General features: G+C 33.6%; 2 protein-coding genes across 3 annotated transcripts in view; both read right to left on the reverse strand.

The window, feature by feature from the left end:
- LOC140750775 (uncharacterized) overlaps nt 1-15,156 on the reverse strand; it is a 61,854-nt gene extending 46,698 nt beyond the window's left edge. For both annotated transcript variants that reach the window (XM_073084501.1, XM_073084493.1), the window contains exons 1-2: nt 14,943-15,156; nt 1,432-1,620 (exon numbers count right to left, since the gene is read on the reverse strand). In XM_073084501.1, coding sequence (XP_072940602.1) covers nt 1,432-1,545 — 114 coding nt within the window. In that variant the 5' untranslated portion in view covers nt 1,546-1,620; nt 14,943-15,156. The remainder of the gene's footprint in view (nt 1-1,431; nt 1,621-14,942) is intronic.
- A 2,141-nt stretch (nt 15,157-17,297) lies between these two features.
- LOC140748748 (uncharacterized) lies at nt 17,298-25,529 on the reverse strand. The gene is made up of 4 exons (XM_073081615.1): nt 25,106-25,529; nt 24,534-24,723; nt 22,769-22,963; nt 17,298-18,661 (listed from the first exon to the last, which is right to left on the reverse strand). The coding sequence occupies exons 1-4, from the start codon at nt 25,264-25,266 to the stop codon at nt 18,431-18,433; spliced, it is 777 nt and encodes a 258-aa protein (XP_072937716.1). The 5' UTR covers nt 25,267-25,529; the 3' UTR covers nt 17,298-18,430.
- Between the last annotated feature and the right edge of the window lie 1,936 nt (nt 25,530-27,465).

The following is a 27,465-nucleotide window of genomic DNA, read 5'->3' on the forward strand; positions in this document are numbered from 1 at the left end:
GATCATATTTTGAGTTACATAACACGCCTCCAGCCAGTACGCTATGAATGAATTGTTAAACTGTACCTTGACCTTGCGTTCGCTCCGATGCGCTTAGACGGTTTATACCGGTAGGAAATTGTGTGTGCACTGTGCACTATTTATTTATAGGTAAATACAACCGTTTAAGACAATTCAATTTTAATATTGAAACTTTATTTACGAAATGTACCATTGTTTATAGCTCACTATACTGAATAATAATAATAATACTAAATATAATAATTGATAGGTCTTACTATAATTGTCTCATACGTTTTTTATAGACTAATATTTTTGTGATAACTCATGTATTATTTTGCACACGGTGTTATAAATTCAACAATATGCTTGCTTTTTAAAAAATACTGTTTTTCAATACATATTCAGATTTTTTATGTCTTAAGACTGCAAAAATTGTGATAATCTTATTGCTTTACATACGGCATTATAATCTCATCAATACGCTTGTTTATTAAAAAATACTGATTTTTTCAATACATATTCGAAATTTTAATGTGTGAAGATTGCAAAAAAATTAAGTTAAAAAGTAAAAAAAAAAAACTTATGTTTTCTTATTTATAAAATATATAAACGTTATTCTTACCCTATACCTGATGATAAGGCGATATATGTACCTATATATAAGTATTTTTGTTCATGCCCATCTGTCGTTATTAAATTGCAGGACAATAGGAACAATACAAGGGTGGGGCCTTGCTTAGTTTCCGTTTCATTAGCCACGAGACAACGATACAAAAACCGTACTTAGACTATAATTGTCGTATTATCTTCAATATCGTGAATATCAATAACAAAATATATCAAAATGATAAGCTGAATATAATTTATTTACAGCTGTAGCCTATTTAACTTAGTAAGTAAATAAAATAAAATGGGAAGTTTGTGTAACCTACGGGGCACTTATACATTGTGCGTCATCAATTTTCTTATACTAGTTTTTTTTTTTTTTTTTATAATATAAGAGTAGCAGACGAGTATGCAGTCCACCTGATGGTAAGTGGCTACTGCCGCCCATGGACATCTGTAATCAACCCCAGATAGGATTAGATATTCCTACCTGAGGTCGGCCACAGATGCGCCGCTACCCCTGAGGACTAAGCTGGAATGCCTCGGAAAAGTCTTTCTCCCTTACCACACCCTTCAAACCGGAACACAGCAGCGCCTAACACTGCAGTTATTAGGTAGAAATAGGTGTGGCGGTGGTGCCGCCGGAGTCGAACCACAAAGGGTTCTACTCGTACCACCTTCAAAACATTTTTTCGATAATTCCATTTTTAAATGCACTATTGTTTTACTTAATAGTCTTTAATTAAAAGTTCAGCATATTGTCTTATATTTCAGCTAAGGCATAACAAATAAGAATATGTAAAATAAACATAAACAACATACCTGTGGTCGCAACGTGTTGTGCCTTGAATAATAATCATGGTGGTAGAAGCTGTTGGGCGAGAGTGGCGGCCGGTACTTCTTGTGGCCGTAGCCCATCGTGTCCATGGTGTGCATGGTGACCGACACTAGCTCATAAGTCAAGTGTCTGATCGAGCAGCTTCCCTCTCACATATCACCGGTTTCGTTCGTCTGTAACAAATAACATATTATTAAAATATTGATTAGCTACGTATTGTATTTATGTACCTAGTTTATTGTAACTAATATTAGAATAAACGAACCCATATGTATATAAGTGAACCTGAAATGAGTGGTACCTACTAATGAGTACAAAAGTGAGTAAGAAAATCAGTTATTTCAAAATCAGAACCAAACTTTAAACTTTATCTCTAAATCTTCTAAAGCCCATATAGTACAGTACAAACAGTAAACACTAAAATATCTTGTGTTTAACGTACTATAATTAAATAACGTTTCTGTTTACATATTTAACAATGGCAGGTCAACTTCGTGCCGTCCATACCCAAATAACCCCCTCACCCTCTTACATATTAACAAGCCAAGCATGTGAAGGTATATCGTCCCTTGTGGACTTAAAGCCTAATGACATCCTGCCAGTGGATAGTAGTCGATGAGATAACTTACACGCAGGTAATGCTTGCTCGAATCTGCTTTTACTTTTATATTTTTATTTTATTACAGCCTTGTCTCTAAGTGAAATTCTCTTTGAAGCAAGCCGATATCACACCAGATTACTTACTTACTCGTAATTGTTATCGTATTTAAATGCGTATATTCGCGTAATATGTTTAAACAAATATTATATTGCACGACGTTTGAATATTATTGGTTTAATATATTCACGTTGTGCACCTTAGACAGAATAAACTGGTAAATGCTATCCCATTAAAAAGGAACCTACTACTATTAAATCGGGCTTGCATTTTTAGGGTTCCGTAACCAAAGGGTAAAAACGGAACCCTATTACTAATTATTAATATATTTTATGTCATAGATTAGGTATATGTCATAGACAATTTTTTAAAGAAAACCCAAACTAAAATTAATGAAGCTCAAATGCGCTACTCTTCAAACAATCGATTTTGTCCGAAGTCACTGACGGCAGCCTTTACAAATGAAAACACATTTCCTGAAGATTATTAGGATTCCTTCCTTAAACATTGAAAGCCGTGTACAGGAGTGCATTTAACCACATCGTAAGCTCGATAGGAAAATCTAGCATAGTATGATTATTAGATCCAAATGGTTCTGATCGTGCATTCCCGCGACACTAGTTCTGAAACTGGTTGTATCAACTCGTAGAGTGACGTCCTCTAACGGTAACCGTCCAGTTTGACACTCGCATTCGCTTCAGTATTTATTTTTCTTTATAATTTATGAACCTGATATTCAAGTTGCGAGCGAGCTTGTATGTGTCAGGTCGTCTCAATGCAAAACAAATTTTATGTGGCCATACACCCCAATCAGGTGTAAATATGCGACCTTAGGAATGTTTATAAGAAAAAGTGATGCGTTATGGATGTTGATTGGCGATGTTGAGTGCAGTGTGACAAATTTTATTCCTTTATTTTATCTTTACGTTTACATTCTTTCTTTTTTTACTGTCAGTGGAATTTATTACTTAATGTTCAGTTTTGAATGCAGCTCCCATAACGTACTCCATATTTGCTGTTGATTAGATTTAGACCACCTATTTGATACGCTGCTATTTGTATACGCATATCGCAGACGCCTTAGATTTATCATAAGTTTATATATGTACAATAATGTACATATATCTTAACCTTACCATCCATTACGCGTTGTACGTGTGAAAATTGCAACTTTATGTATTTTATCTTTTGCTTTTGCAATTCGTGCTTTACTTTATTATTATTTTCTTTCCAACTCATCGATTCCTGTTCTTTCTAGATCGTGTTTAGTTTGAAGATGGCTATCTGCAAGGCTCTCTGCAAGAAATTGTTGCTCGGAGCGGTAATGCCATCTATTGCGATATATTTTTAGATTTTATCATAATACTCGTTTATCTAGTGTCTATCGCTTACTCTTAACATCATCTAGAATTGAGTTAAATCGGAATTAAGCTTTTTGTAAAAAAAAAACTACAATAACAAATAAACAATGTTTAATTTCCTTATAAGCATACCGACACACGTACCTACTCGTATGTTATGAATTATATTAAACGTAAAGATAATGTGTATAATTAAGAATGAATGATTACGCCATTACCCAATAAGTGTATTAAATTGAATTCGTTATTGATGCTTATATCATTACTTCATCCATACAACACAATTTAACTCTAACTACAACCTATTCATTAACTCTACGACATGCCTATTTATAACAACAAAGATTGTAGGCTTTAGTGGTTCAGCTCCGGAGGCATCACGGAATATCATCACATATATTAACCACACAACATCCAATATTCAACATTGTTCAGATTTGTAGTGTATCATAATCGTAAGAAATACTTTAACCAGGCGTTCCAAATTAGTTCTCAAATGTAGCAACGCACCTATGGCCGATCTCAGGCAGGACCAAGGCTGGACTGCATCCGCAGACGAGTACTGTTAACGTACCAGCGGTACCGATTAAGGGCATGTATACCGTGGCACTTAAGCCGGTAGGAGTCAGGCATAAGGGCTTTCCCCATGATAAAAAAGGCTGGACTGCATGCATCTTCATTTGCTGTTTCGTAAAAATGAATCTAAAATTTACATTACAATGTGTAACTATGTTTCTTTCCTCCCTAATCAGAAACATTTCGAAGCCAACCTCGACTCACGGCCAGCCGTTGCACTGTGGATGATAACACGGATGAATGGATATTTTTTCTAGTTTACAATCAATGATGTTCCTACTCCATTATTATGAAATTAACAAAAACTACTGGCAATGTCGGTGTTAATTGTTGATCGCTATCAGGAAGCGACGTGTGCTCAGTTTAGTCTTTTGTACTGTAGAGATTGAAACTAACGTTCGCACATAATGGTCTGTCGTTATAGTAGGAAACGTTGTCATTGTAAAACATATGAATATACGTCTTTTATTTTTTGCAAAAAACACAATAATACATGATATAAAACAATTCTTTAAAAAAAACGCATTCTACACTCACAGCCCCACACTAGGATTCCCTGTACCGTGGGTGCCATGGACACAAACAGAGACATATATACAAACACCCAGACCCGGAGACAGAAACCTAAATTCATCATTTAGATTTCTGGGTGGCCGGGAATCGAACCCGGGACCCTCTGGCGTCAGATCGGTATGGTGACCGCTCCGCCACGCGGGTCGTCAATTGAATATAGTAACAACGATAACTACAACAATTAAAGAAAAATCAACGTGTTTAAGATATTCACCAAATATGGAAAAGAAGGTAACGAATAAACATAGTTGACAATTTGTTGAAAACAAATTGAGTAATTGCTATGTCGCCTAATAGAGGTTCATACATTTTCGTAACTACTTCCTGGAAACTTGAATATTTAGATCTACATACCTATGGATTATTATAGATGACAAATCATACCACAGCAGAACCGTGAACGAAATCTCCTTGAAAAATTACAATAAAACGTACAGTTTTACCTTAAAGATTTAGTTATCACGTATGATCTGTCATTATAGAACACACATCCATTCATTCTAAGGTCTAACCACAATGCCCTTAGAGATTTCGCGGCACACTAAACTCGGCTGGTATTCACATCGTTAACACGTACGCATTGCTTCACTCAAGAGCAAACCTTGTTCTGAGTCTAGCTGACTCACGCATCGTGGGAACATGCTTAATTGTATATCAAACCAGCAGTTAAGAAAATTGCTGGTTTATAAGTACCAAGTGCTTTACATAAATATAGCGACAAACGTATGGTACAACAAAGGTGTGACATCACTTCTAATGTGCCTATGTACCTATAATGTTTCTGTCTTCGTTCTTTGTCGGTACTATAATTTAAGGTAATTAAAGGATGATTAAATAGATGCCTAGCAACTAATAATTTGTACATCTAATCCGATCTAGAACAAAGAGGATTCAGACATTACATCATACTAATTCCTAATCCAGATTCTAAATCCATCAATTTGTGTATTCAATTTAAAGTAATAATGTCACTCACGATACAGGGAATGTTAAGGTATGCTATAAGTATAGATTTTCGTTTTTTTTCACTAGTAAACCATATTTTAGTAGCATGTGGTATTCAGACGTACATATAGAACAGTGGACTTTACACAACTTGGCCAGAATATACGCAAATTTAATGAAAATGCGACCTTTACATAGTAGGTACACTCTTCAAAAATCCACGTCACTAGAAAGTATATTTTGTCTTAGGAAAATATACCCAATAAAATATTTATACATCGTCGTGTGATAAAACCTATTTATATTACCTAAAGTAAGCATAGTTGTTGGCAATACAATGTTCTAGCTTAATAACTAACGCGACTCTTACTAACTTATGCTTGCCCCAGTTTAGTTCACATCGGCGTGATAAGCGTAGGTACTCTTTGATTTTTTGTCCAGCGCAATAACATGATAAATTTATTTTTTTGTGCGGCATACCTATCATTTAATCTGCAATCATGCCTTCCTTGTTGTAATTATTGTGTTTTTTACGAAGAATTCCGGCGAACACTCCCGCTGAGATGCCAAACGTATTCGGTAAAGCTTTGGACGCTATAAATCTCTTTGTAATAGATGTATACTGTTCACGACTTCGTGTGTCAGAAATGCTTCGGATTTCGAATTAGGATAAAGTCCGTAACTTTATCCCAATTCGAAATTACTTAGCTGTAGGGAGTTTCAAGAACATAATAAAGTATAATTATGTAGTTACGTAAAGAAATAGATTGAAATTCTTATAACAACAAAGCTTTCAACGAAAGAAAGAAAGACTATTTTACTTAGAACGTGCAAAGTGACTTTCTCGCTCTTTTCCATTTCAGAACACATTTGGCTGATCGGAAATTGTACATAGTACGTCGGTGCAATAACCACAGCACCGCGCGTAACTATGCAAGTGTTGCACCAAGTGAAAGATCACGGTTACGCGAGCTTGTTGGTAAACAAGCCTTCAGAGGCTTCATCGTCGAGCGCGTACGGCCGTCGCCGCCGCCGCCGCCAGCCAATGTCAATGTCACCTTTCCACTCCGCAGCGCCCGACAACGCTTCCACCCTACGCTAATGTCACGTTCACGTTCATGTCTCCATTCAGCGTTTTTTAATGAAATTCAAGTAGCAAATGAGCATCTAATCCTGAGTCACTAATTTACTTAACCCGAAAGGTTTTGAGTTCCTCTTAAGAGCAGCTTTGAGAGGAAAAAAATCAACGATTTTGCGTACTTCATCACTATCATCCGTCTGCGTATTCTGGTATTATGTCGTTTAAATAAATGAAAGTGTTTTAAATTATATATCTACTATCATGATATAATATTCATAATTTAGTATTAATAAATAAGTATATTTGAGTTTCAGATCAAAGAGTGTATACATATTAGACAAGCTCCAAATAACCCTGCCCTGTCTCTATATTTACTCTCCTGTGTAACCTAGTCTTTGAGGACGGGACGTCCTCAAAGCTAATATAAAACAAAGCATTGTATATAATTAACACTCCGTTTTAATACCGCAAAGTTTACAAATATTTACAAACATACCAAAATGTTAATCAAAAACAAGTTCTTAATTAGCAACTTATTGCGGCTTTAAAATGAAAACATCTATATGAGATCTTCATATACTTAGCCTATTTATTGTAAGCTTTATTAAAACTGTACTATAATACTCAAAAGAGAGTAAATGTATGTAACGTAAGGTTGTAATGACGTGGTCGAATTTCATGCAGAGTTCAACGAACTGTTTAAAAATGCACGTTGTTATTACTTTACGAGCTTATATTTTATATTATATTCTCTTACATTCAAATATACGAGTCATGTTGTTGATGCCATTCGACTTCAAAATTCAAGCTGTGTTGATATTTGAAATCATTTATCGCTTCTTTTAATTGAGAATTGTAATATCCTTATAACTTTACCTACTTACGCCTGAGAGTTCTCTAGTTCTCAATGAGGTGTGAAGACGATATATAACAAACCTGGACCTTGAACTGATAATAGGAGGTCATATAAGACTAGTAGAAAGGCAGTAGGCTGGAAGATGGTGATATTGTGGTCTTATGCTGTACATGCCTCAAGAGACAATAAAGGTTTTCCTTATTAAAGAATACCAAACTTACTATGTTTGGTTGTATTTTAAGCATAATAGTTTTATTATTTACCTTTACCTTTATTTAGAACTTTATTTTTTATGACTTTGCAAATTTTTGATACGAGGATTGTATTTTTTGATATCAACTGTTTTAATTAATTTAAATTTTGAAGCAACTATTATTTACGTTCACAGTTAGATATGTCTTTTATTAATTAATCAAAATATAAATATTACTTAATATGACGCGTAAAAGTTAAGTACACTAATAGCTACATAGATAGCTAGTTGCGTTACATTTGTTGTGTTATCCCCTTATAACATATGCAAACGTTTAGCAGGTCAAACTTTAGAATCAGCGTGATTAATAGTGATGAATCGTATATATAAATGTGAGATTGGGGTTAGCTAACGTGATTTGTCGGAATTCGGCCAGTACGGTATCGCACGTGCGTAAAATGTGCACAGAATTATGTGACTGCTAAATACTGCGAAAGAGAAACTGACTTGAAATCTCTCCAACATATATGGGCACGATATATGAAATCAATGTCAAGAAAATCCCAATTACAATGTAGTCTAACTAAGGTTAGCAATGATGATAAGACATTGCAATATTGGTATGGTAAGGGATGGTAAGGGATCACTGCCGCTCTTACAGAAGCGTTGCCATTCCTGATAACTAAGATTACCTGATACTTGAATCAGCCAGCATCCTCACCCGTTCACTGAAATGCAAAACTGTTTTACGCTAAAACTGGATGTGGCTGTGTTATATCCCAGGGTCAACGAATACTGGCTCTATTACCTTTTAAAGTGCAAGGAGTATTAATATTTTACCCCTTTAAAGTCGGCCGGCGCCGCGACTAGCTAAGAGAGTTCTGTTCCTTTCTATGCAAATATTTTCCGAAGCTTTTAAATATTTCTAAAGAACATAGCGATCGAGTAAACGCTTCTCATAACAAAGCATGACAAAGAAGCACGATCACAATAGCGTGAAGCGGACAATTTAATCGCCGGCTAATCTACACGGGCTTTATGTTTTTGACTGGAAGTTACCCGCGGTAATCGCTTTCTGTAGAGTCACACTGCCAACAGTGAACTACAAACAATACTGGTGGTAGAATAACAATTATAGCGCTATTAGATACGTAAGATACGAAGATAAATTATTCACTTATTTATACGTTTCACTGTAGGTACTTGATTGGATCACTGAAGCATCGTTATAACCTTTTCTACCTTATTAGCAAAATTGATCATTTTTTGGGTTCGATAACAATTCTCTATGAGCACCAATGACTATTTGCTATTGATTGCTCCATTGGTAATGAGATGTGTTATTAGACTTTCCAATTTGTCAAACTTATGGGTAAAGGATAGCAACGGGTGTATGGTCCGTACGGTATTCCTAACGATTCCTAACGATTCCTAAGATTCCTAACGTGAGCCTATGAGTGTAAGGAACGTAATTTTCGTTTCATACATTGTGTGTTAGTCGTCCGCGGTGAGACGAGTACCCGCTCATATATTTCCTGCTGCCTTGCGATTCTAAGCCTCCATCACGACGGCTGAAGTCAAGCTGAGACCTATTGGCCTCGAGTGACGTCATATGAGTAATTGAGCTATTACCCGATCTACGAGTACGTGCGTTATGTTAGACTTGTAATACTTAAGCTCGACTATTTATAAAAAACGGCGGTTGCGTAATTTTAATTCGTACAGCAATTATGACATATTTTATGGTGTGACTCAAATTTTTTATGAGATAAAGTTTCGTACATGATATCTTGTTATCTCCTAATGTTTTATTATTCTATACCAATGGAGTGCGTTGATTTAAATATTTTTTCTCAGTAATATTGCCTACCTTATCCAAATCTTACAATTAAATATTATTCAATTCAGCTTTTTGATTTTTTTTAATAACTAAAAATCTTTATGTAACATATTCCACTAATATACTATGACATAGGTTAGGTTAGGTTAGGTATTAATGTTACATGTTTTAAATACGACACTTGTAAAAGAAATTTCGTGTGATATTTTTCTCTCGCCATATAGATTCTCGTAGCTAACTGTAAGGCAGAACAATAGCTGCGTGACGTAAATTCGAAAAAAGTGCATCCGAAGTGAATGCAGCGCGGGTTATCGCACCGATGGTAATACCAACATTTACATTGAATGGCTAACAGTGTCGCACCGCCCGATCGCATCCCAAACGTTAGATAACTTCACCGAGCAATAGTTCGCAGTATAGTTCAAAGTCAAAGTCTAACTGGCATTGGTTGACGTTAAACTTCAAATACTACTACGATTATTATACTTGTTAGGGTACATTTGAGTTATAAAAAAAAAAAAAAAATTAATTGCTGGTGAGTAGCCGTCTAGCGGGAAACTATGTATGTATAATAATTATGTAACTAATTTATGTGTAGGTTTTATATATTTATTGTAGTGTTTATTAGTAATAATAGATTCCAAAAACCCACGTATTCTTGAATTACATTCGCATATAGATCTGATATTTAGCCGCGTATAGAGTATTTTTATATCTATTATCTTTTACACTTATCGACGTGCCTTTGTTCACATTGAAATCATACTGCGATCCGATAGTAGATTAAGAAATATAGTAGCTGAGAACTTGTAAGTACCCATATACATTTCATAAACTTACAAGGAGTTTTTTTAGTAATTTGGCCTTTATATCTGATGCTTATATTAACTTAAGAGTTCATATCTAATATATAGTTCCAAGAGTATTATGTTTGGGAATCAAATGATCACGAACATAGGAAACCAACATCAGTATAATAAATTAAAACAAACACAATTCTTCATTTAATGAACCGTGACTAAGTAATTTGTAGGCACTTTATGCTACATTCATAATACAATAACAGCCGATCAAATAGAACATTGCATACAATATTGATGAAAATCGTGATTGATCAGTTACTAAGAATTGGCATTTCTTGAATCCTTCCGGTCTTCAATTGCATATATCTATCTTTGAATTACGCATGAATAATAAGCTCTTGCAAGCTTATTTGCATTCGTGATGAAATATAAACATAATTTTGGAATGATATAAATCAAAATAACATCCGCAAGGATATGGGTATTATGTTGTTGATGATTTTTGTTGAGTCGCACACGAAAATGTATCCATCCATGAACTTCTCATAACTCAGTGATTTATGAAGAAATCAGACAGATTTGTACGAAATATTCGTAAGTTAAGTTTCTCGTAACATTTAATTTTGTATTAAGGACTGCTAGGCGATCATATTAATATAATCCAGCGAAGGTCATTTAAATTATACAAATCACACCTATTTCCCGTTTCCACTATACATTATTATTATCAAAAATATATACAAATTGTGTCTCTATAACTATTGTTACTTCGTGAGTTATAAAAGCCAATTTTCCTTATCAGAAGTGTGGTACAGAACTTAACATTGATTATCTTGATGTTTAGGACTTAAATCACCTGACGTGTATCTTACGCTATTGGGAGCATGTTATCCGCAAAAAAGTCTCAAATGTGGCAATGATCAAGTACTCTAACACTGCTGATAAGACAACATAGTCGTGGATGCCTATAAAAGGTAAAGACTCATTGTAATTATTCCAACATAGTCCGCAAGTTCTTAGACAAAAATTGAAAAGCCCAATCTCAATCTAATCCTATTGATTATCCAGAAAGTACAACTTATAAGTACTTATAAGTTACAACAATATATCTAAGACAGTATCTAAATTAGGTACTTAAAGTAAACAAACTTAACATATTAACTTTTAGCAATAGTAACATATTAATTTTAAATTAACATTTAAAATCACATATAACAAAAGACGTCAAGATAAGTTCTAGTACCACGTTTATAACTCCGTTGCATACAACGGCTATCCGTTCACAAACTACTGTACACGGTGGGTCGGCGGTTACTGCCGCAGTTTGCATAAAATTATCGCAAACAACAATAAGTGTGTCAACAGTGGCGTCCCGCTACGCCGCACTTGCCCATTATCTAAGCGTTATACATATCAACGATTATGCGATATGTTTCATTATTATTATAGAAAAGAGGATTTTAAATCATTCTAAAGTTTTTCAGGTCGCTACGAAATTTCCTCCACTTTGCACAATGTGCTACAACCCAAGTAGGGTGACTGAACATTTAGTAGCTCTTTTCATTTCATGTCTATTATAGAAGCCTATAGAGTTTTACCTAGCAATGTGCGTTAAGCAGGATTTTTTATAAGACTGACTTAGCAAACGTGCTTGCAATTCATCTGATGGTAAATGCTCACCGCCAACCATGGTCATATGTAACCAAATCGGCACACAACAAGGGTTCTACCTGAAGCAATCGTAGGTGCGATGCCAGTCCTGATGACTAAGATGTTCCCCTTATATGTAAGTCAACCGCAACCGCATCATTCCTGAGAAACCTGGTTATTCACGATAGCGATAGGTGTGGCAGTGATTCCTCTCCAGTCGCCCTATACTCGTTTTATCACCTTTGAATTCAAAATATTGCTAACTCACTAAATCACCTATGTTAAACTTGGTTAGCTTGGCTGAATAAGACATTAAACGTTATATTTTTTAAATATACCTTATTTACGAGTATAAACAGTAGAAACCCCAAAAATATTTAACGTATATAGGGCAACGTATATAGGGTAACGTATATAATTTGGGCAACCATTTTTTTCATGTAACACCTTTTTATCCATCTTCATATCTGTTATATTATCTATGTATCTATTACACCGTTTTTTGTTGTAACATAATATCTTGACCATAAAACGTACAGAAGTACCTAACAGAAGTGTTATTTCAAGGCTGAGATACTATAAAGCGGTCTGTGATTTGTAAGTAAGTGATATATGTATGTACATAGCGTCATCTACTTAGATTGTGAAAAAAACATTATGCATACATATGTATCTATATATGAATTTAAAAATGTTTCTATTTCAATTCTTATGTCTTCTGTTTTTATAACGATGCATTCATTATTTCGTTATCATAATTAAATCAAATCCTCTTCCTAAAACTTTTGGTTAACAAGTTTAAATAAATAAACGTTAATCATTTTAGAATCCATATTTTTAGTTCCATCCATGTTTTGTGATCTTTAAATATAAAAACAATTCGATAATTTCGTGTAATGTATATCGGAAATTTGTCCAACATGCAGACACCCGTTTTGATACTGCAAACGTAACCAGAATTTGATTTGCATTGTCTTGCTTTTAGATAAATTTAATATACATAGTACTAAAACAAAGAGCACTACGTTTTTCCGTATTTCTCGATTTGCTTAAATGTTAATAATCTAAATAATACATAAAAAAGCTTCCCGGAGCGTGAGTTCCTTACTGCACACTTCAACCAGTCGTTCTCAAAGCACACGCTCTTCTAATATTTATTTCAAGGACATCATCCTAATTACAAGTCCAATTAATCTACATTTATATACTAAATCTTATTAAACAGTCCTCGTGAGTCACCGGATGAAATTAAAGCAACCGGTTCTTGAATTGAAGTGGTTTCCATTCAATAACGGCATCTATTTATTTCTATGACAGGTCGGAATTGTGTTCGTATTTGAGAAACAGTTATGCATGTCCACTATCTCCGAGATTTATCGTAACTTTTACATGTTATTGGTGTTTAACATTCTTGAGTATCGATAATAAATTTTATGATAAATAATATAATAAAATAAATTATAAAACCATTTCTGTAGTAGTGCAGTTCACGTAAAGTTTTCATTTTTGTGTGAAAGTCTACTCAATATGGGTTAATTGGTTTCGAAGAGTACTCCGTACTCACATTTTACTTATAGTATATAAATATGTACTACGTTTGAATAGTGAATTTCTGTTTTTAAATCATAAACAAACACTTAATTTTTTAATTTGTTGAGCATGCAATAAAAATGTGACGTATATTTTTAATGTCTGGTGAGGTGTCCCGGACATCCTGTATATAATGTAACATTAAGTCATATATTAATAGTATAATATAAGTAAATATAATAATATAATATAAGTAAATAAAATACACAAGAAGTAGTTAAATTTATGTTACTATGTACGAGTTCTTCTATGGTGAATAGTGTAACAAGTATATTTAAAAGATTGTCGTTTATTTTATTGAGAGATTTATGAGATCTCCAAATGTTTATGAAAGTTTATATAATAAAGTCAAAACCAATTTATCTTAAGGAGTACAAAATTAAATATTAATAATATTTTATATTTCAAAGAGTTACTTCCAAGTTATAAAGTTCCGAGTTGCTTACGGAACCCCAAAACTGGTTATCAGACAAACATAATAATATGCGTTATTAATTAGAACCGAAGTTTTATCTCGCTGGCAAACCAGACTTTTTATAAATGCAACCTTACCTGATACACTTAGGATGTCGTTGATGTCTTTTGAAGGGAAGCCCTAACCTCACACGGTTCGGATTGTAGGAAAACAAAGTCCTATGTAAGTCTTTAGTTTGCGCAAAGGTATCAGGTTCTAAAGTATTTTTCCTACCAGTATGCTACAATACAACGGTAAAAGCCGAAGAAAGTAATATTACCAAGAACCAATAAAATTTAAAGAGAGTAAAATCAGTTCATGTATTTTTAGAGACATTTACCTGTTGTATAATTTATATTGTAAGAGAAACTTACTGAATTCGATGTTTTATGTATACATTAAGGGTTCATTTATCACTCACTTATATAAATATATAAAGTATAAGTGTGACTTGTCCCTTATTGTAGAGGCGAGGGTTTATTCATAGGAATATAATATTCATGTTTCTAGTTCAAAAAATCTTAGAGCAATGTTAGAATATTATGAAATATTTTATATATTTCTTTTTAAAGAGGGAAAACCAAGTACATAACATAGTATGGCGATCTTTGCACTTTTTAGTTTCTAGGTTGAATGTAGTATTCGAAACGCACCCAGGAGACTACAGTACGCATCGGAATGTACTACTGGCTTAAACAACCTGGTTATCGTTCCTATTGTCCGTGCAATCTATTCTAACAAATATCCTAAATATTTATGTACTTTATCACATAAAATACCAACAATACCCAATGTACGTATTTCAGAGCAACTTATCTATGCTGATAGGTACTTTTATAATTCAATTTACTTAATATTATTAACATATATCTTGTGTACAGTTACTACACATTTCAGTAAGAAAGAAAGATTTACCTGTTCGTTTTCCAAAACACAGCCAGGAAGCTCTCCAACGCAAACTCGAAATAACGTCAACAAACACTGCATTCACTCGAGGGGAGTCTCTGTTTGTTTAAAACAACTGTGTGCTAGGTCGCATAAGTTAGGGTTCGAATATCGTATGTGGGACGCAGGAGCCCGCTCGGTGTGCGTCCGCGCTGCACTTGAACATTGAACTGACGGCAACCCGCCCGCGGAGAGATGAACACTACATCATCGCCGCGGTAATGACACCAACCTCCTAACATAACGGCGTCGCAGCCACATCTACACCGATCTAATGGACCATTTACATTAATACAATTGTTAATAATCTTGTCGATCAATGTATTGCCTTGTAATCCAGAACAAACTGTGTTTTAATAAAGCTAATTGGTCAGACAGTGCATTATCAATCAATCATGATGTGCGAACAATCAATCAATAATATTATTTCATTCATGATTAAAATCCACTCAATCGGGACTGTTTGGTAACAACTTCAGCGTAGTCAAGTTCAATGTAACGGTCTTGTTTATATAAGTGTTGCTGGCCAGCATAAAACTCAACTGTGCATTCAATATTTTGTAAAAAAGACATTAACAGTATTTTAGTGATATTGACCAGCGCCCATAATTAATACTCAATATATCCAAATTTTACCAAGCAAAGATAAAAAATTGAAAAGAGTAGAAACACTAGAAGTTAAAGACATATTAACTACCGTAAATCAACCTAATTGTAAACAATTGCATTTTTAATAACCTGGTTAGGTTAGTGGATTGTCGTAGTCTTAAGTCTTGGAGCAATGTGAAGGCTCCATAATACCTAGAGCGCCATGCGGGCAATAGACAGCAAACCGCAACAGCACGGAAACAGCGCTGTGGTCTACCGCTGTCTCGCTAGATAGCCTAATTAATCAGACACTAATTCATCGACTATTGTTATGATGAGAATATTTTTGCCACTTATCATTAATGACATGTTTTCAACCAGCAATGATCATAAAAGAAAATATCAGACTGTTTAAGAATATAGCCTATACTCACTCCCGCAATTTACACGAATCAAACCATACTTCATACGTGTAAATCGTCAAATCATTTGGGCTGAAAAACATGCTATAAAATAAGACATACATATTAAAAAAAACAAACCATCGCGGTCCGGTAATAATTTAAAGAATTTAATCCTGTTTTACTCTGTACACAAGCTCATTCGATGTTTAATGGAAAAATGTTTTAGTTTTTCAATAGATATTGTATGTTGCATGTAAATACTATACTAGTAATTATGGAACATTACAACAATGACAATGATTATGAAAAATACAGACAAGAACAATAAATGTTCTAATAGAAAATAAATATTCATTGACGCCACATTATAATAAACAATCATGTCGCATAACATGAGAAAATTATAATTACCGATATGACTTATTTGTATCATATATTTCCAATGAAACTGAAGATTTATAATTATAGCACTGAATGCGTAATCGCCTCAGTATATAGGTAAAATCTATAATATATAATTAGCCCGTTATAACTATAATTATAATATATACATTATTTGACGGTAACTTAATTCATTATGCATCTAATTCATCAAGGGCACCGCACATTTAATATTCGAATTAATACCGTAAAAAATATGTAATATAACATAAAAACAAAAGATAATGACTACTTAAACTAAACACAGTAAAATTTATAAGCGTCAGTATTCATTTTAATGTTATTTTTAGTCATAGGGTTTTTTTCGAAATTATAATTTGAATGGGGATAAGAGAAACAATGGTAAAGGCTTGAGGCTTGAATGAGGCTTAGCAAAGCTATAATAATAGCGACATCCTGTGAATATCCTAGCCGGAGCGCGTCCGCGCCGACCGGGCGTCGAACCCAGGACTGCCCCTCCCTCCCCCCGGCCAATACGCCGACACGTACGCGATACGGTTAATGTTATTAAATCTATAATAACATCTATAAAGAAATTGGTCTGACGACTCCACGTTTTAGATAGACATGTAGGAGCGTACTGTAAGCGAAATTATATATAATGGTCAATACTATCTCAATATCTGGAACAACACTTGCTCTACATGCCGTATAGCTATGCTGTATGTATTAAAAATATGTTGAACTATTTTAGAAATATTTAAATAGCACCAATAACTATTATTAATATATAATTAACGTAAATTGTAAACATATTTTTATGCAATAATTTGACCATTCTTATTATTAAACATTAAACACGCTCTTATTTATTTTACGTTTTTATGTATAAACATTACAATACATTTTATAAAACAATACAATTACAAATAACAATATAATGTACCTCAGATTTATTTGTACATACATTTATCGCAGATCCTATCGCAACTCTACATCACCTAGAGCTAACTTATTGTTTTCCATTTGTTTATGTTTCCCGTGTTAGCCTTAGTGCACAATACAATATAGTAAAATGTGAAGCAGATTTTACTATCTTATAGGATGTAAATAAATAATTTAAAGTAAAGTAAAGAAATGATTTCGGGAAATTCACACATATTTCGAGCTAAAGAAAATATCTAAAAATATAAAAGGAGGCATTCCTTATGGTATACGGTTCCAAAAAAACTAAGACACGTTTACGGAAAACTGAAATGAAAAAATACTGATATACAATTCTTAAAACATTTATTACTTACAATATTGAGCAATCAATAAATATATCTACGGTGCACAGGTGCACACACATACATAACTACAAATACAATTGTGTTCGAATATGATACTTTCAATCAAATTCGACATCCGATGGGAACAGAACTTACATACTAACTTACACAAGTTCTGTAACTCAACTTACGTTATCAAAACCACAGGGCAACATGGGCATTATAACTTAAAATACTAATTTATATTATTTTAGTCCCAAGGGTTCTGCTCAATACGTCCGTCAATTATGTTTCAGATCCGTTAAAATAAAATGATATAACTATTTCGTGAAATAACTGTTTTTTTAGTAAGCGTCCGAAACTTCGTACGATTACAAACATTGTACGAACGAAATAATTGTTTGAACCTAATGAGTCGATACTACATTAGAGTTCAATAAGATTTGAATACATTATAAAGTTACAGTCAAGAAATGTTATATTAACATTTTGACAAATTTTTAATTTTGTTCAGAAGTTGATGCATGTCTTAAAAAAGTAAGCTAGAATGGAAAGCGGACAGTTAATCCACTTACTAAACTAAATGTTCACTGCATTCAGTGCAGTGTACTGAAATCTATATCACTATTTAAATTGTCCTCGTTTCGATTGGTACAAAATTTTTAGTTCGAAAACAGCTATCTAAATCTTTCCGCTAGAAATGCTATTAGATTATTACGAAACCTTAAACATTATACTTCTACTTACCCTATTGCCGTCGTTCCCCTGTGGTGATAACTTCCTTAATTTAAATTCCCTATTTATTTTAAAATCACTATTCATAGTGTTTAGAAATTGCGTCCAATATGAACTGAAACGTAGTCGGGTTAATCCAACTAAGACCAGACGGCAGTTCTGACGCATCCAAACTCCTGGCTTTCCTTCCCACTGTGCGCTCCAAGAAGTAGTCATCGTATTCTAAACTGTAGTCCGGTATGATTGGGTTGAATTTTGCATAATAAATAGCTGAGAAACACGCGTATAGCAGCAGCGCAGCCGTGAACAACTGAAATTGCAAAAAAATTGTTAAGTACATATTTGCATTTAGCAAAGTATTTCGAAAGATTGGCTCGCTTTAGTAAGCTTTCGCAGTATTCATATTGAAATGAATGTTAGTAGCGTGTCTTTCATATTGTTGCTTCATATTATCTTTGCGTTTAGTATATTAACTATAGCAGCTAATAAACTAATACCAAGTTAACCGTTATTATACAATAGAAGTAATGCAATAAAATATGCTTAGAGAACTAGCATGTTACCTCTAAGAATTTGTTTTCGAACTTTGTTCGTTTTCGTTTGTTCCGTTCCTTATGTCGATTAATATTTTTTGCTGCAAGCATATCAATCATCAATCTTACTAGGTGTCCGTACTACCTACTGTAGCTATTTAATGAAAAACATCCTTATTTAATTGGTTAGTTGATAAGTCAGCCCGCTCTTACACTTGGGGTCAAAATACTCAGAGAAATGTATTTTTTGCAATACCCAACACAAAACTCACTTACAAGAACATTGATAAACAAATCGCTTAAGGTGGACCCTTTTAAAACATTGTAATAAATTAATTTCGTTATCTGCAGGTAGTATTACGAGTTAGGTACTAAATGTGGTCAATTAGTTGACAAGTTTAACAGGTTCTTCACACAAGAAGCCGTTACGATGTAATTAAATCTATTAATATCAAAATTCGCGTCTTTTTTATCTTATCTAATGCAACGAATAAACTTAAGATATTAAATTCATTTGCTAATGGAGTTTTATTTCAATTACATTGATTACTTAGATGCTTGTCATATCCATGTAACTTATACGTACAAATTACTTAGATCTCCGAAGCATTTTATTATTTAATAAAGCTATAAAGTTGTATATTTTATTGAATGAATAAAATATCTACAAGATCAGTCCATTAATAATTACAACATTATTTATAGACTAATAATTCCAAAAACATCACTTTGCTACAGGCAATACACGATTATCGTATGTAATTACCTGTTAAAAAGGACGACAGCATTACCATAAGCTACTCAACGATTAAATAAACAAACCACATAAGCGCACCGGAAACATTTTGAGACGAACCACTTAAAATATGACTTATGCGACTAATCATTTCCTCCGTGACTCCAGCATCGCATTTTAAGATCTAAACTTAGCCTCACATAGCCTTACTCTTTTGCTAGTCGCTCGGATTAAATGGGCATGGAAAGCTAAAGCACTTTTTATTGAATAAATGAATGATTATTTTAATCCATAATGTCATACAAAAATATATATAAATTACTAACTGACCCGGCATACGTTGTGGCCATATAAATAAAAAAATGTTAAGGGTGAACAACCCTTATCACTTAGGGGTATGAAAAATAGATAGTAGCCAATTCTCAGACCTACAGAATATGCATATAAAATATGGTGAAAATCGATAAAGCCTTTTCGGAGGAGTACGGTTACTAACATTGTGACACGAGAGTTTTATATATAAGATATTTAATCTCTTAGACTGTTCCGAGATAAAAAAATAGAATAGAATCAATGATTGAAGTCGGCAAGATTTACTCCAATAATATAAAAGCATATTATGTTTTACAAGACCTTACTATTTGAGAGTTGTTGAATTAATTACCTACTTATAATTTATTTGCCCAATTATTATGGATTTGTTATTGGGTAATATTTAATTGACAATTATCTTATAATAAATCCATTGCTCGAGAAGCAAATTTAGGATAACTGGTGTAATTTATTATTAATTTATTGACAAATGCCGAAGATAACGTACCTAATAGACACCTAATAAAAATTAAATTTTTGACAATACACAGTTTAATAGATATTACGCAAAACTCTACCAAGTTATTTCTAACTCTACCCGCTCTATAAACAATAACGGCTGACTATAATTAAAAATATACTGACTATAATAATAATAATATACTGACTATAATTAAAAATTTGATGTGTGCAAACCTTTAGTTATTAGTAATTGCTTACTTACAATTTATTTTTAAATATTTTATTTTATACGCATTAGAGAGAAATGTCAGAAGAGAATTATAAGTAAGCACGTCACATGAAAGCTTGAAGTTAGGTGTGAAACATATTTTATATTCTGACCCTAATAAGTTGGTCAACAGTAAAGCTTATCAGCACAAAAAACTCGGCTTTTAGCAGTCTACGTGTTATGATTACTTCGTCTACGTCCTAAGATAACGTTTTCAAAGTCGCACTACACTTCCTGCAGATATCAACGGCGACCATGCTTGATGGTCACATGCAAAGTGTGTCAATGTTATGATTTTCGCTTGTATTTTACTTTAGAATCAAATGACGACAAAATCGTTTTGTTTTTTTACATGTGGCAATTAGCAAGTATGATAATTTAGCGCTACGATACGCTACGATGCCTTAGAGGTCGTAACCAAAATGTTACATTAACATACTTAAATCTTATTATTGTTTGAAATTCATGTTACCGAAATTTCTGTGAATGCTTTATCGAAAATTTTGGTTGAAGTTAGGAATATTGTAGGAAATGTTTCTTAATCGCACATTTAATACAAGCGCATATTAAATTAACGTTTCGGAGGTAGATGCTAGCTTAGGAAACAATCTTAGTTAACCTCAAGAGTGGCAACACATCTGTACCTAATCAGTTTTAAATACAACTTTTCTATTTAGAGACAGGTGGACTGCTCGTGTGCAGCTTCAATCTTATATAAAAAATTAAGTTCTGGGTTCGATCTCCTGTAAGAAATAGATAAATTTACATTTTTGTTTCGGGTCTGGGTTTTTTTACTACCTATGTATTCAAATGACACCCGTGTCGCACAGAATCCTAGGAGGATGTGAATGTTGAAAGCATTAATTACTTGAATCAATCGATTATATAACCTAACTCCGATGAACTTGAAGGACAGGAAATTATATAAGTGCCTACTTTAAAGAAATCGTGATCATAAATTTACTTTAGACGTCTTAAAATTTAAGCAACAATTATAGCTTCCTTATTATGTTTCTAATAAGAATTACGTCCATTATATGCTTTTATTTAAGATAGAATTTTATGATTATTTATATTGTTAGAAATACATTCAAATTATTTAATCATAGTATAATTTTAATTAATTAATTTGTGTTATTTTTGTAATAACAAGTGCCCATTTATATAGTCACTGGCTGTATGCGTTACACGATTGTATGCATTAGCATAAAAAAGAAAAAAACGGACTTGACGTGACGCGCGGGAATAATAAAATTTGTAAATTGGATCAAGAAAGTTTTATTTTAATAATTTTTTTTTTTTTAAATTACACACGCAAAGAATAAGGAATCTCTATTATTTCGATTTAAAAACAACTTGTATTAATACTAACTAATGTAAAGAAATAAAATGGACTTTTTAGGGTACTGTTAAGCCGCGCGCAAATCTGCCGTAAAAAGGAATTATTGGGATCCTCAGAGGTTTACCCTAAGATTAAGTCTGATTAAGTTAACGTTACGGACGTGTAATATTCGTTGGAACCGTAAGAAATTGTTTTGGAAAACAGACTAAAAAAGTACATATACAGAGAGACAGAGTAGAATAAATGTAATAGTGGAATAATATTAAACGTTCAAAAACTTTACAAATATAATATATGACATAAAGTATAATATTAATACTTTAATTTTAACCTGACATGATTTTATAAAGTAATTAAATTACTTTATTACAACTGCCCAGTTTTAACATATTAAAAAAAGAAATGAACTTTAAATTTTAACATTTTAAATATTTCTGTTACATTACATTATTTGTTTCTTCATATTGTAATTATTAAAACGTACAATTATAAAGCTTGGTTATTGATATAAAAAATATTAATGAAACCTCAAAGTTATTATTAAAATTAATCATTACTATTAACGGTAAAGGAAAATATTGTGAGTATACTTACTTTCCCTATTTTTCCATATTATCAAAATTTCGACTAACTGGCGTACTGGATGGTGTCAACTTTTCGATTTTTGGATAATAAATTTCAGGCATTTTAGGTATTTTAGGCATTTTAGTTTTATATCAGGTGTATAAGATATTAGAAGTAGGATAGTAGGCAGGCTTGCTCACCTGAAAGACACTCCAGAATTTGAAGGAACCCTCGTTAATGATCCAGTCGTAGTATCCCGCCCAGGGGTCGGTGTACCTGCCCTGCTTCATGGGCTTGGCCGTGGTGGTGGTTTCGTGATCATGGTGCTCGTCGTAATAATCCTCAAAACCTCGCCCTTCCACTGCTGTACCATTCTTAGCTTTAGTTCGTCGGAGCTGAAATATAAAACTTTGATTACGAATATAGTTTTTGTTTAGTTGAAGATTATCCTTTTTTTGCAGGTGGTACTTAGTGTGTTTTTATTAAGTGACTAATAATGTAATTTCAAAAGAGATTGAATATGTAAATACTACTTAGATCCACAAATGTATACAGTCGGAAAATGTTCATGTCATGAAGAACGCTCATTAGATCATAATTGACAATAATTTCAGGGTTAAACGCATCTCATCAAAATCGCTGCAGTAGTGTATAAGATTCTCATTGCTTTTACTTTGCGCAACGAGATGCTATCAAGAAACGTCAGGCGCACGTATGTTAAATTTATTGGCCATTTATCTCTCTATCGTTCTGGTTTGAACATATTATAATTTATTTATCAAAAAAAATCTTAAAATCTACTTTATCTCTGACTAGCTGACCCGGCAAACTTTGTACCGCCTCAAAATCTATTTATCAAATTTATTTCATATAATATATAGCCTATGATACTCGTGGATAATGTAGCTTTCGAATGGTGAAAGAATTTTTAAAATTGGTCCAGTAGTTTTTGAGCCTATTCATTACAAATAAACAAACAAAGTTTTCCTCTTTATAATATTAGTATAGACAAAACCGTAACTGATGATATTATTCATATATCTACTATAGGGTAGTGTTCATAATTGTAAATAAAGAAGTAACGAAATACGTGGACTTGAAGTTATATTTATTCATATTGTTAACTAACAATTGTTTTATCTTATCAGTGTTGTTCCTGAAAAAACAACTGTGTCAAAAGTTTTTATATGGAGCGGATGCTAACGGCAACCTACATCCGCCCTACGAGATTCGCGTCGAGATTCGATTCGAGATACGCGTCGTGAATGTGTACTTCGCAATTGTTTGTTCAAACTATACGCTGAAGTACGGTGCCGTCTGCCGGGCAATTAGCACCACGGAGGCCCGGTCACCCACTTCAGCCGGCACCGTTATGCCCCTGTTTCATGTGACAATTGTCAACCACGCCCTGCTCTTCATGAATGAATATGGAAAAGATGTAACTGGTTGTCAAATGTGAATTGAAGCGACTTTCAGTTTGCAACATTGATGAATTTAAAATCGTAAAAAATAAACATCTCAATATTAAAAGGCTGAAATGCAGTGAAAATGCATAAAAACGATTTCACAGGAATGTAATGTAATGTAGAGTCATACTTCAAAATAAATTGTTCGATATGTTGATTTATCGTAAATTTACTAGATTCTTTCGTTAAAATAAATTTCGTTAAGACCAGAGTCCTTAGGTCTTGATTTAGAAATATATACTTAGTACCATTAAATATATATTTCGATATGGTTAGACCTTAAAGTCATAACTTATAAGTAATAAAACCACAAAAATATATACTCTAATGTTAATCATTGCTGCAATACATGGATATCTGAAACCTACCCTAAACACAGTCAAAATTCGAGTGTTAATTCAGATTAAAGTTGTATTGGAAAACCTCATACAAGTATATCCATGACCATAAAACTAACTTTACTTTACAAGAAATAAAAAATAGCAGTAGTCAAACTTACTTGTATTGATGTAACATTTCTTGGTGGTATAATTGGGATTCTAGACCTATTCTTATTCATATTTCTGACAACGTCCAGGGCAGTCCTAAGAACAGTCAATATCAGCTCGGAGGCTGGCATGTTGGGGCCACCGGATTCCGCTTCCTCTGGAGACGCTGGCGGTGATGCTGCTCCATTATTTACATTTGTGCTGGAATTTTAGAATCATTTACACTATAAAAATCTCTACATTCTTCGTATTTACATATAACGATTACATTTACGGTTATATTTACGCTTATTTGCGTACCCAAGAAGGTTTTTTTCGAATATTAAAAAAAAAAAACAATTAAATCGGAAAAATGCAAACTATTTGTGTTAATTAAAATAATACATGTTGATACTATAGAGATATAAATTAGAGCTTACAAATTGAAATCATTTTATCACAATGTATATCTCCTTTTTGCTGCATTTTTACTTTACTTAAAACTATAAATAAGTATACAAGAACATAAGATATAAGAAAACAAAAACGAACACGAATGTAAATGAAGGAAAAGAAAGATAAAAATAAGTATTATACTACTTACTTCAAGGGTATATATTTGTACTTTGAGTAGGGCGGCGAGTACGGCGTGGCGGTGTCGTAGCGCGCGGCGCCCGCGCTGGCGCCCACCGCCCACAGCGCGAAAGCCACCGCGCCCGCCCACACTAACCCGTGCAGCGAAAACCCGATTATGCCTTTCGACATACTTCACGATAACTATATCTGTATCAAATGTTTATTTAAACACTCTTTAACCACATTTATTTGTTAAAACAAGCGGTTAAAAATGATTTATGTGTCCAACTGGAGTGCACTGCTAGTCGGTGACAATAAGACTGACAGATCTGAAATAATGCGCCCCAGATAACAGCAAAGGGAGCACTACAGATAAATATTCAGCAAACAAAGCGTGCTCTGGTGCTCGCAAGTGTTAATTTGATTTACAACGTCCCAAGTTTAACTCGAACCTAAGAGCGTTTTCACATTATCCGATCCGATATCGGTATCGGACGCCGATACGATATCGGGGTAAGTAAAATGTATGAAACATGTACCTGCCTTTCACATTGTCCGTTCCGATATCGGATATCGGAGCCGACAGCGATATGCTGGCGACACCATCGGACGCCCGTGAGCCGTCGGGCGATAATGTTTGTATGTGTGCTCTACGTGTTTCTAAATTGTCTCTGTGTGCGTAGAGCCCGATGCGCGGCGGCCATTTTGAGCTTGTTTACTAGTTTGGTTGTCATCATGGCGTCGTCATCATTTAAATACGATATAATTACATTAATTGAACTGGTAGAATCTAAACCATGCTTGTGGGATAAAAAGAGTGTAAAATGCTCCCTCTGAATATCTAGCTTCCACAATAGGATGTATCCATTACTGTCTGTGAACAGATCTTTTTTTGCGTCTCAAATATAAGAGATACAGCAAATAAAGTTTTCTATTATAGTCTGCCACGATGACCTGTCCGCACTAAGCTATCGAGCAAATGGCCGTATCGGAACGATTTTGTCGGAAATATGTGAAAATAGCACATGGTGTCGGCTATCGGATGTCGGCTATCGTCGTCCGACACCGATATCGGATCGGATAATCTGAAAACGCTCTAAGACGTGATTTTACTTTCACTAAGATACAGTAATGTGAATAAATAATAAATGAGTTATTACTGTTATTTATTTTATCCATTTATTTTAATAGTACTATACTTTAATAATGTCATACTTTACATAGTGCAACTATGTTTAATAAACATATCAGCAGATTAATAATAATATATGATTACCCCTATCTTAATAAAATATTTAAGTACCTGAGTGATTCTTATAAAAACACACCTATTAAATACCTAAGAAAAAGCGATTGTCTTTATATCAGTGAAATTTTAGTACCTATGGATATTCGTAGTCCAACCATTTATCACTCGTCCTCTAATTGCTATACTTACACTGATCGTGGATTTTTACAATAAATTAATTTAATTCGTCGTATAAATTCATAGATTAGTAAAGATACTTCGCCGCCTTGAAATTGAATGAAGCCACAAACGGCATACTTGTAAGTTCTTTTTTTGAATTCTTGACAAATAAAAACATTTTTAGGGTAAAGTTACGAATAAATAACGAATACTGCGTAATTTATATAATAAATAAATAATTATTTCAAATGTTTTAGAGACATTTTAGAACGGAGACGTGGCAAAACTTTTACGCAACTATTTCAATTGTCAAAACTGGTTACGTTTTCTTGTTAGGAGTGAGTAATCTTTACTAATCTATGTATAAATTACAATACTTAATTTTAGATAATTCCTAATTAATAATTCTGAATTATACAATGGGTAAATGGGCATTGATGAACACATTAATTGCAACAACTCCATATAATTACAATATAAGTAGTAATATAAAATCTCTTCTTTGCGTTAAAATATAATCTAACCGGATAGACTAAATGACTGTTAGCGAAATCTTAAAATGAATACTACTAACTTACTAACAATAATCAATAACCAGTTACTAATAATAATCAATTTTACGATTTTCCTTACCAAATTTTGCCCAATGACGGCAGTTTTAAGCTGCTGTGTTCCGCTGTGAATCCGAGATTTTTTTTGACGAGTGGAAAACCTTCAATAGGTACTCGAGGCCGTGAGAGCGAAGCCGGGTTATGTGGGACTTTTAAGCCGTCCTCGGCGTTTGGTGGAGAATTCCGGGATCTCCAACGGAACAAAACCGAAGTCGTCCTAACGCGATGGCCCTATCGGGCTCTGCCCTGAGGGGAGCAAAGTAATTTACGCTTTCACATCCCCTAGTGATTACAGCGATATGCGACCATACAAGCCGCTGTCCTTCTCGGGGTCGCTTGCTGCACGTTTTGAGACCTCAGTTAAACCTA

This window comes from Epargyreus clarus, unplaced genomic scaffold, assembly GCF_041222505.1.
Source record: "Epargyreus clarus isolate Ecla_fem2 unplaced genomic scaffold, WU_Ecla_fem_2.2 ptg000003l, whole genome shotgun sequence".
Lineage (NCBI taxonomy): Eukaryota > Metazoa > Arthropoda > Insecta > Lepidoptera > Hesperiidae > Epargyreus > Epargyreus clarus.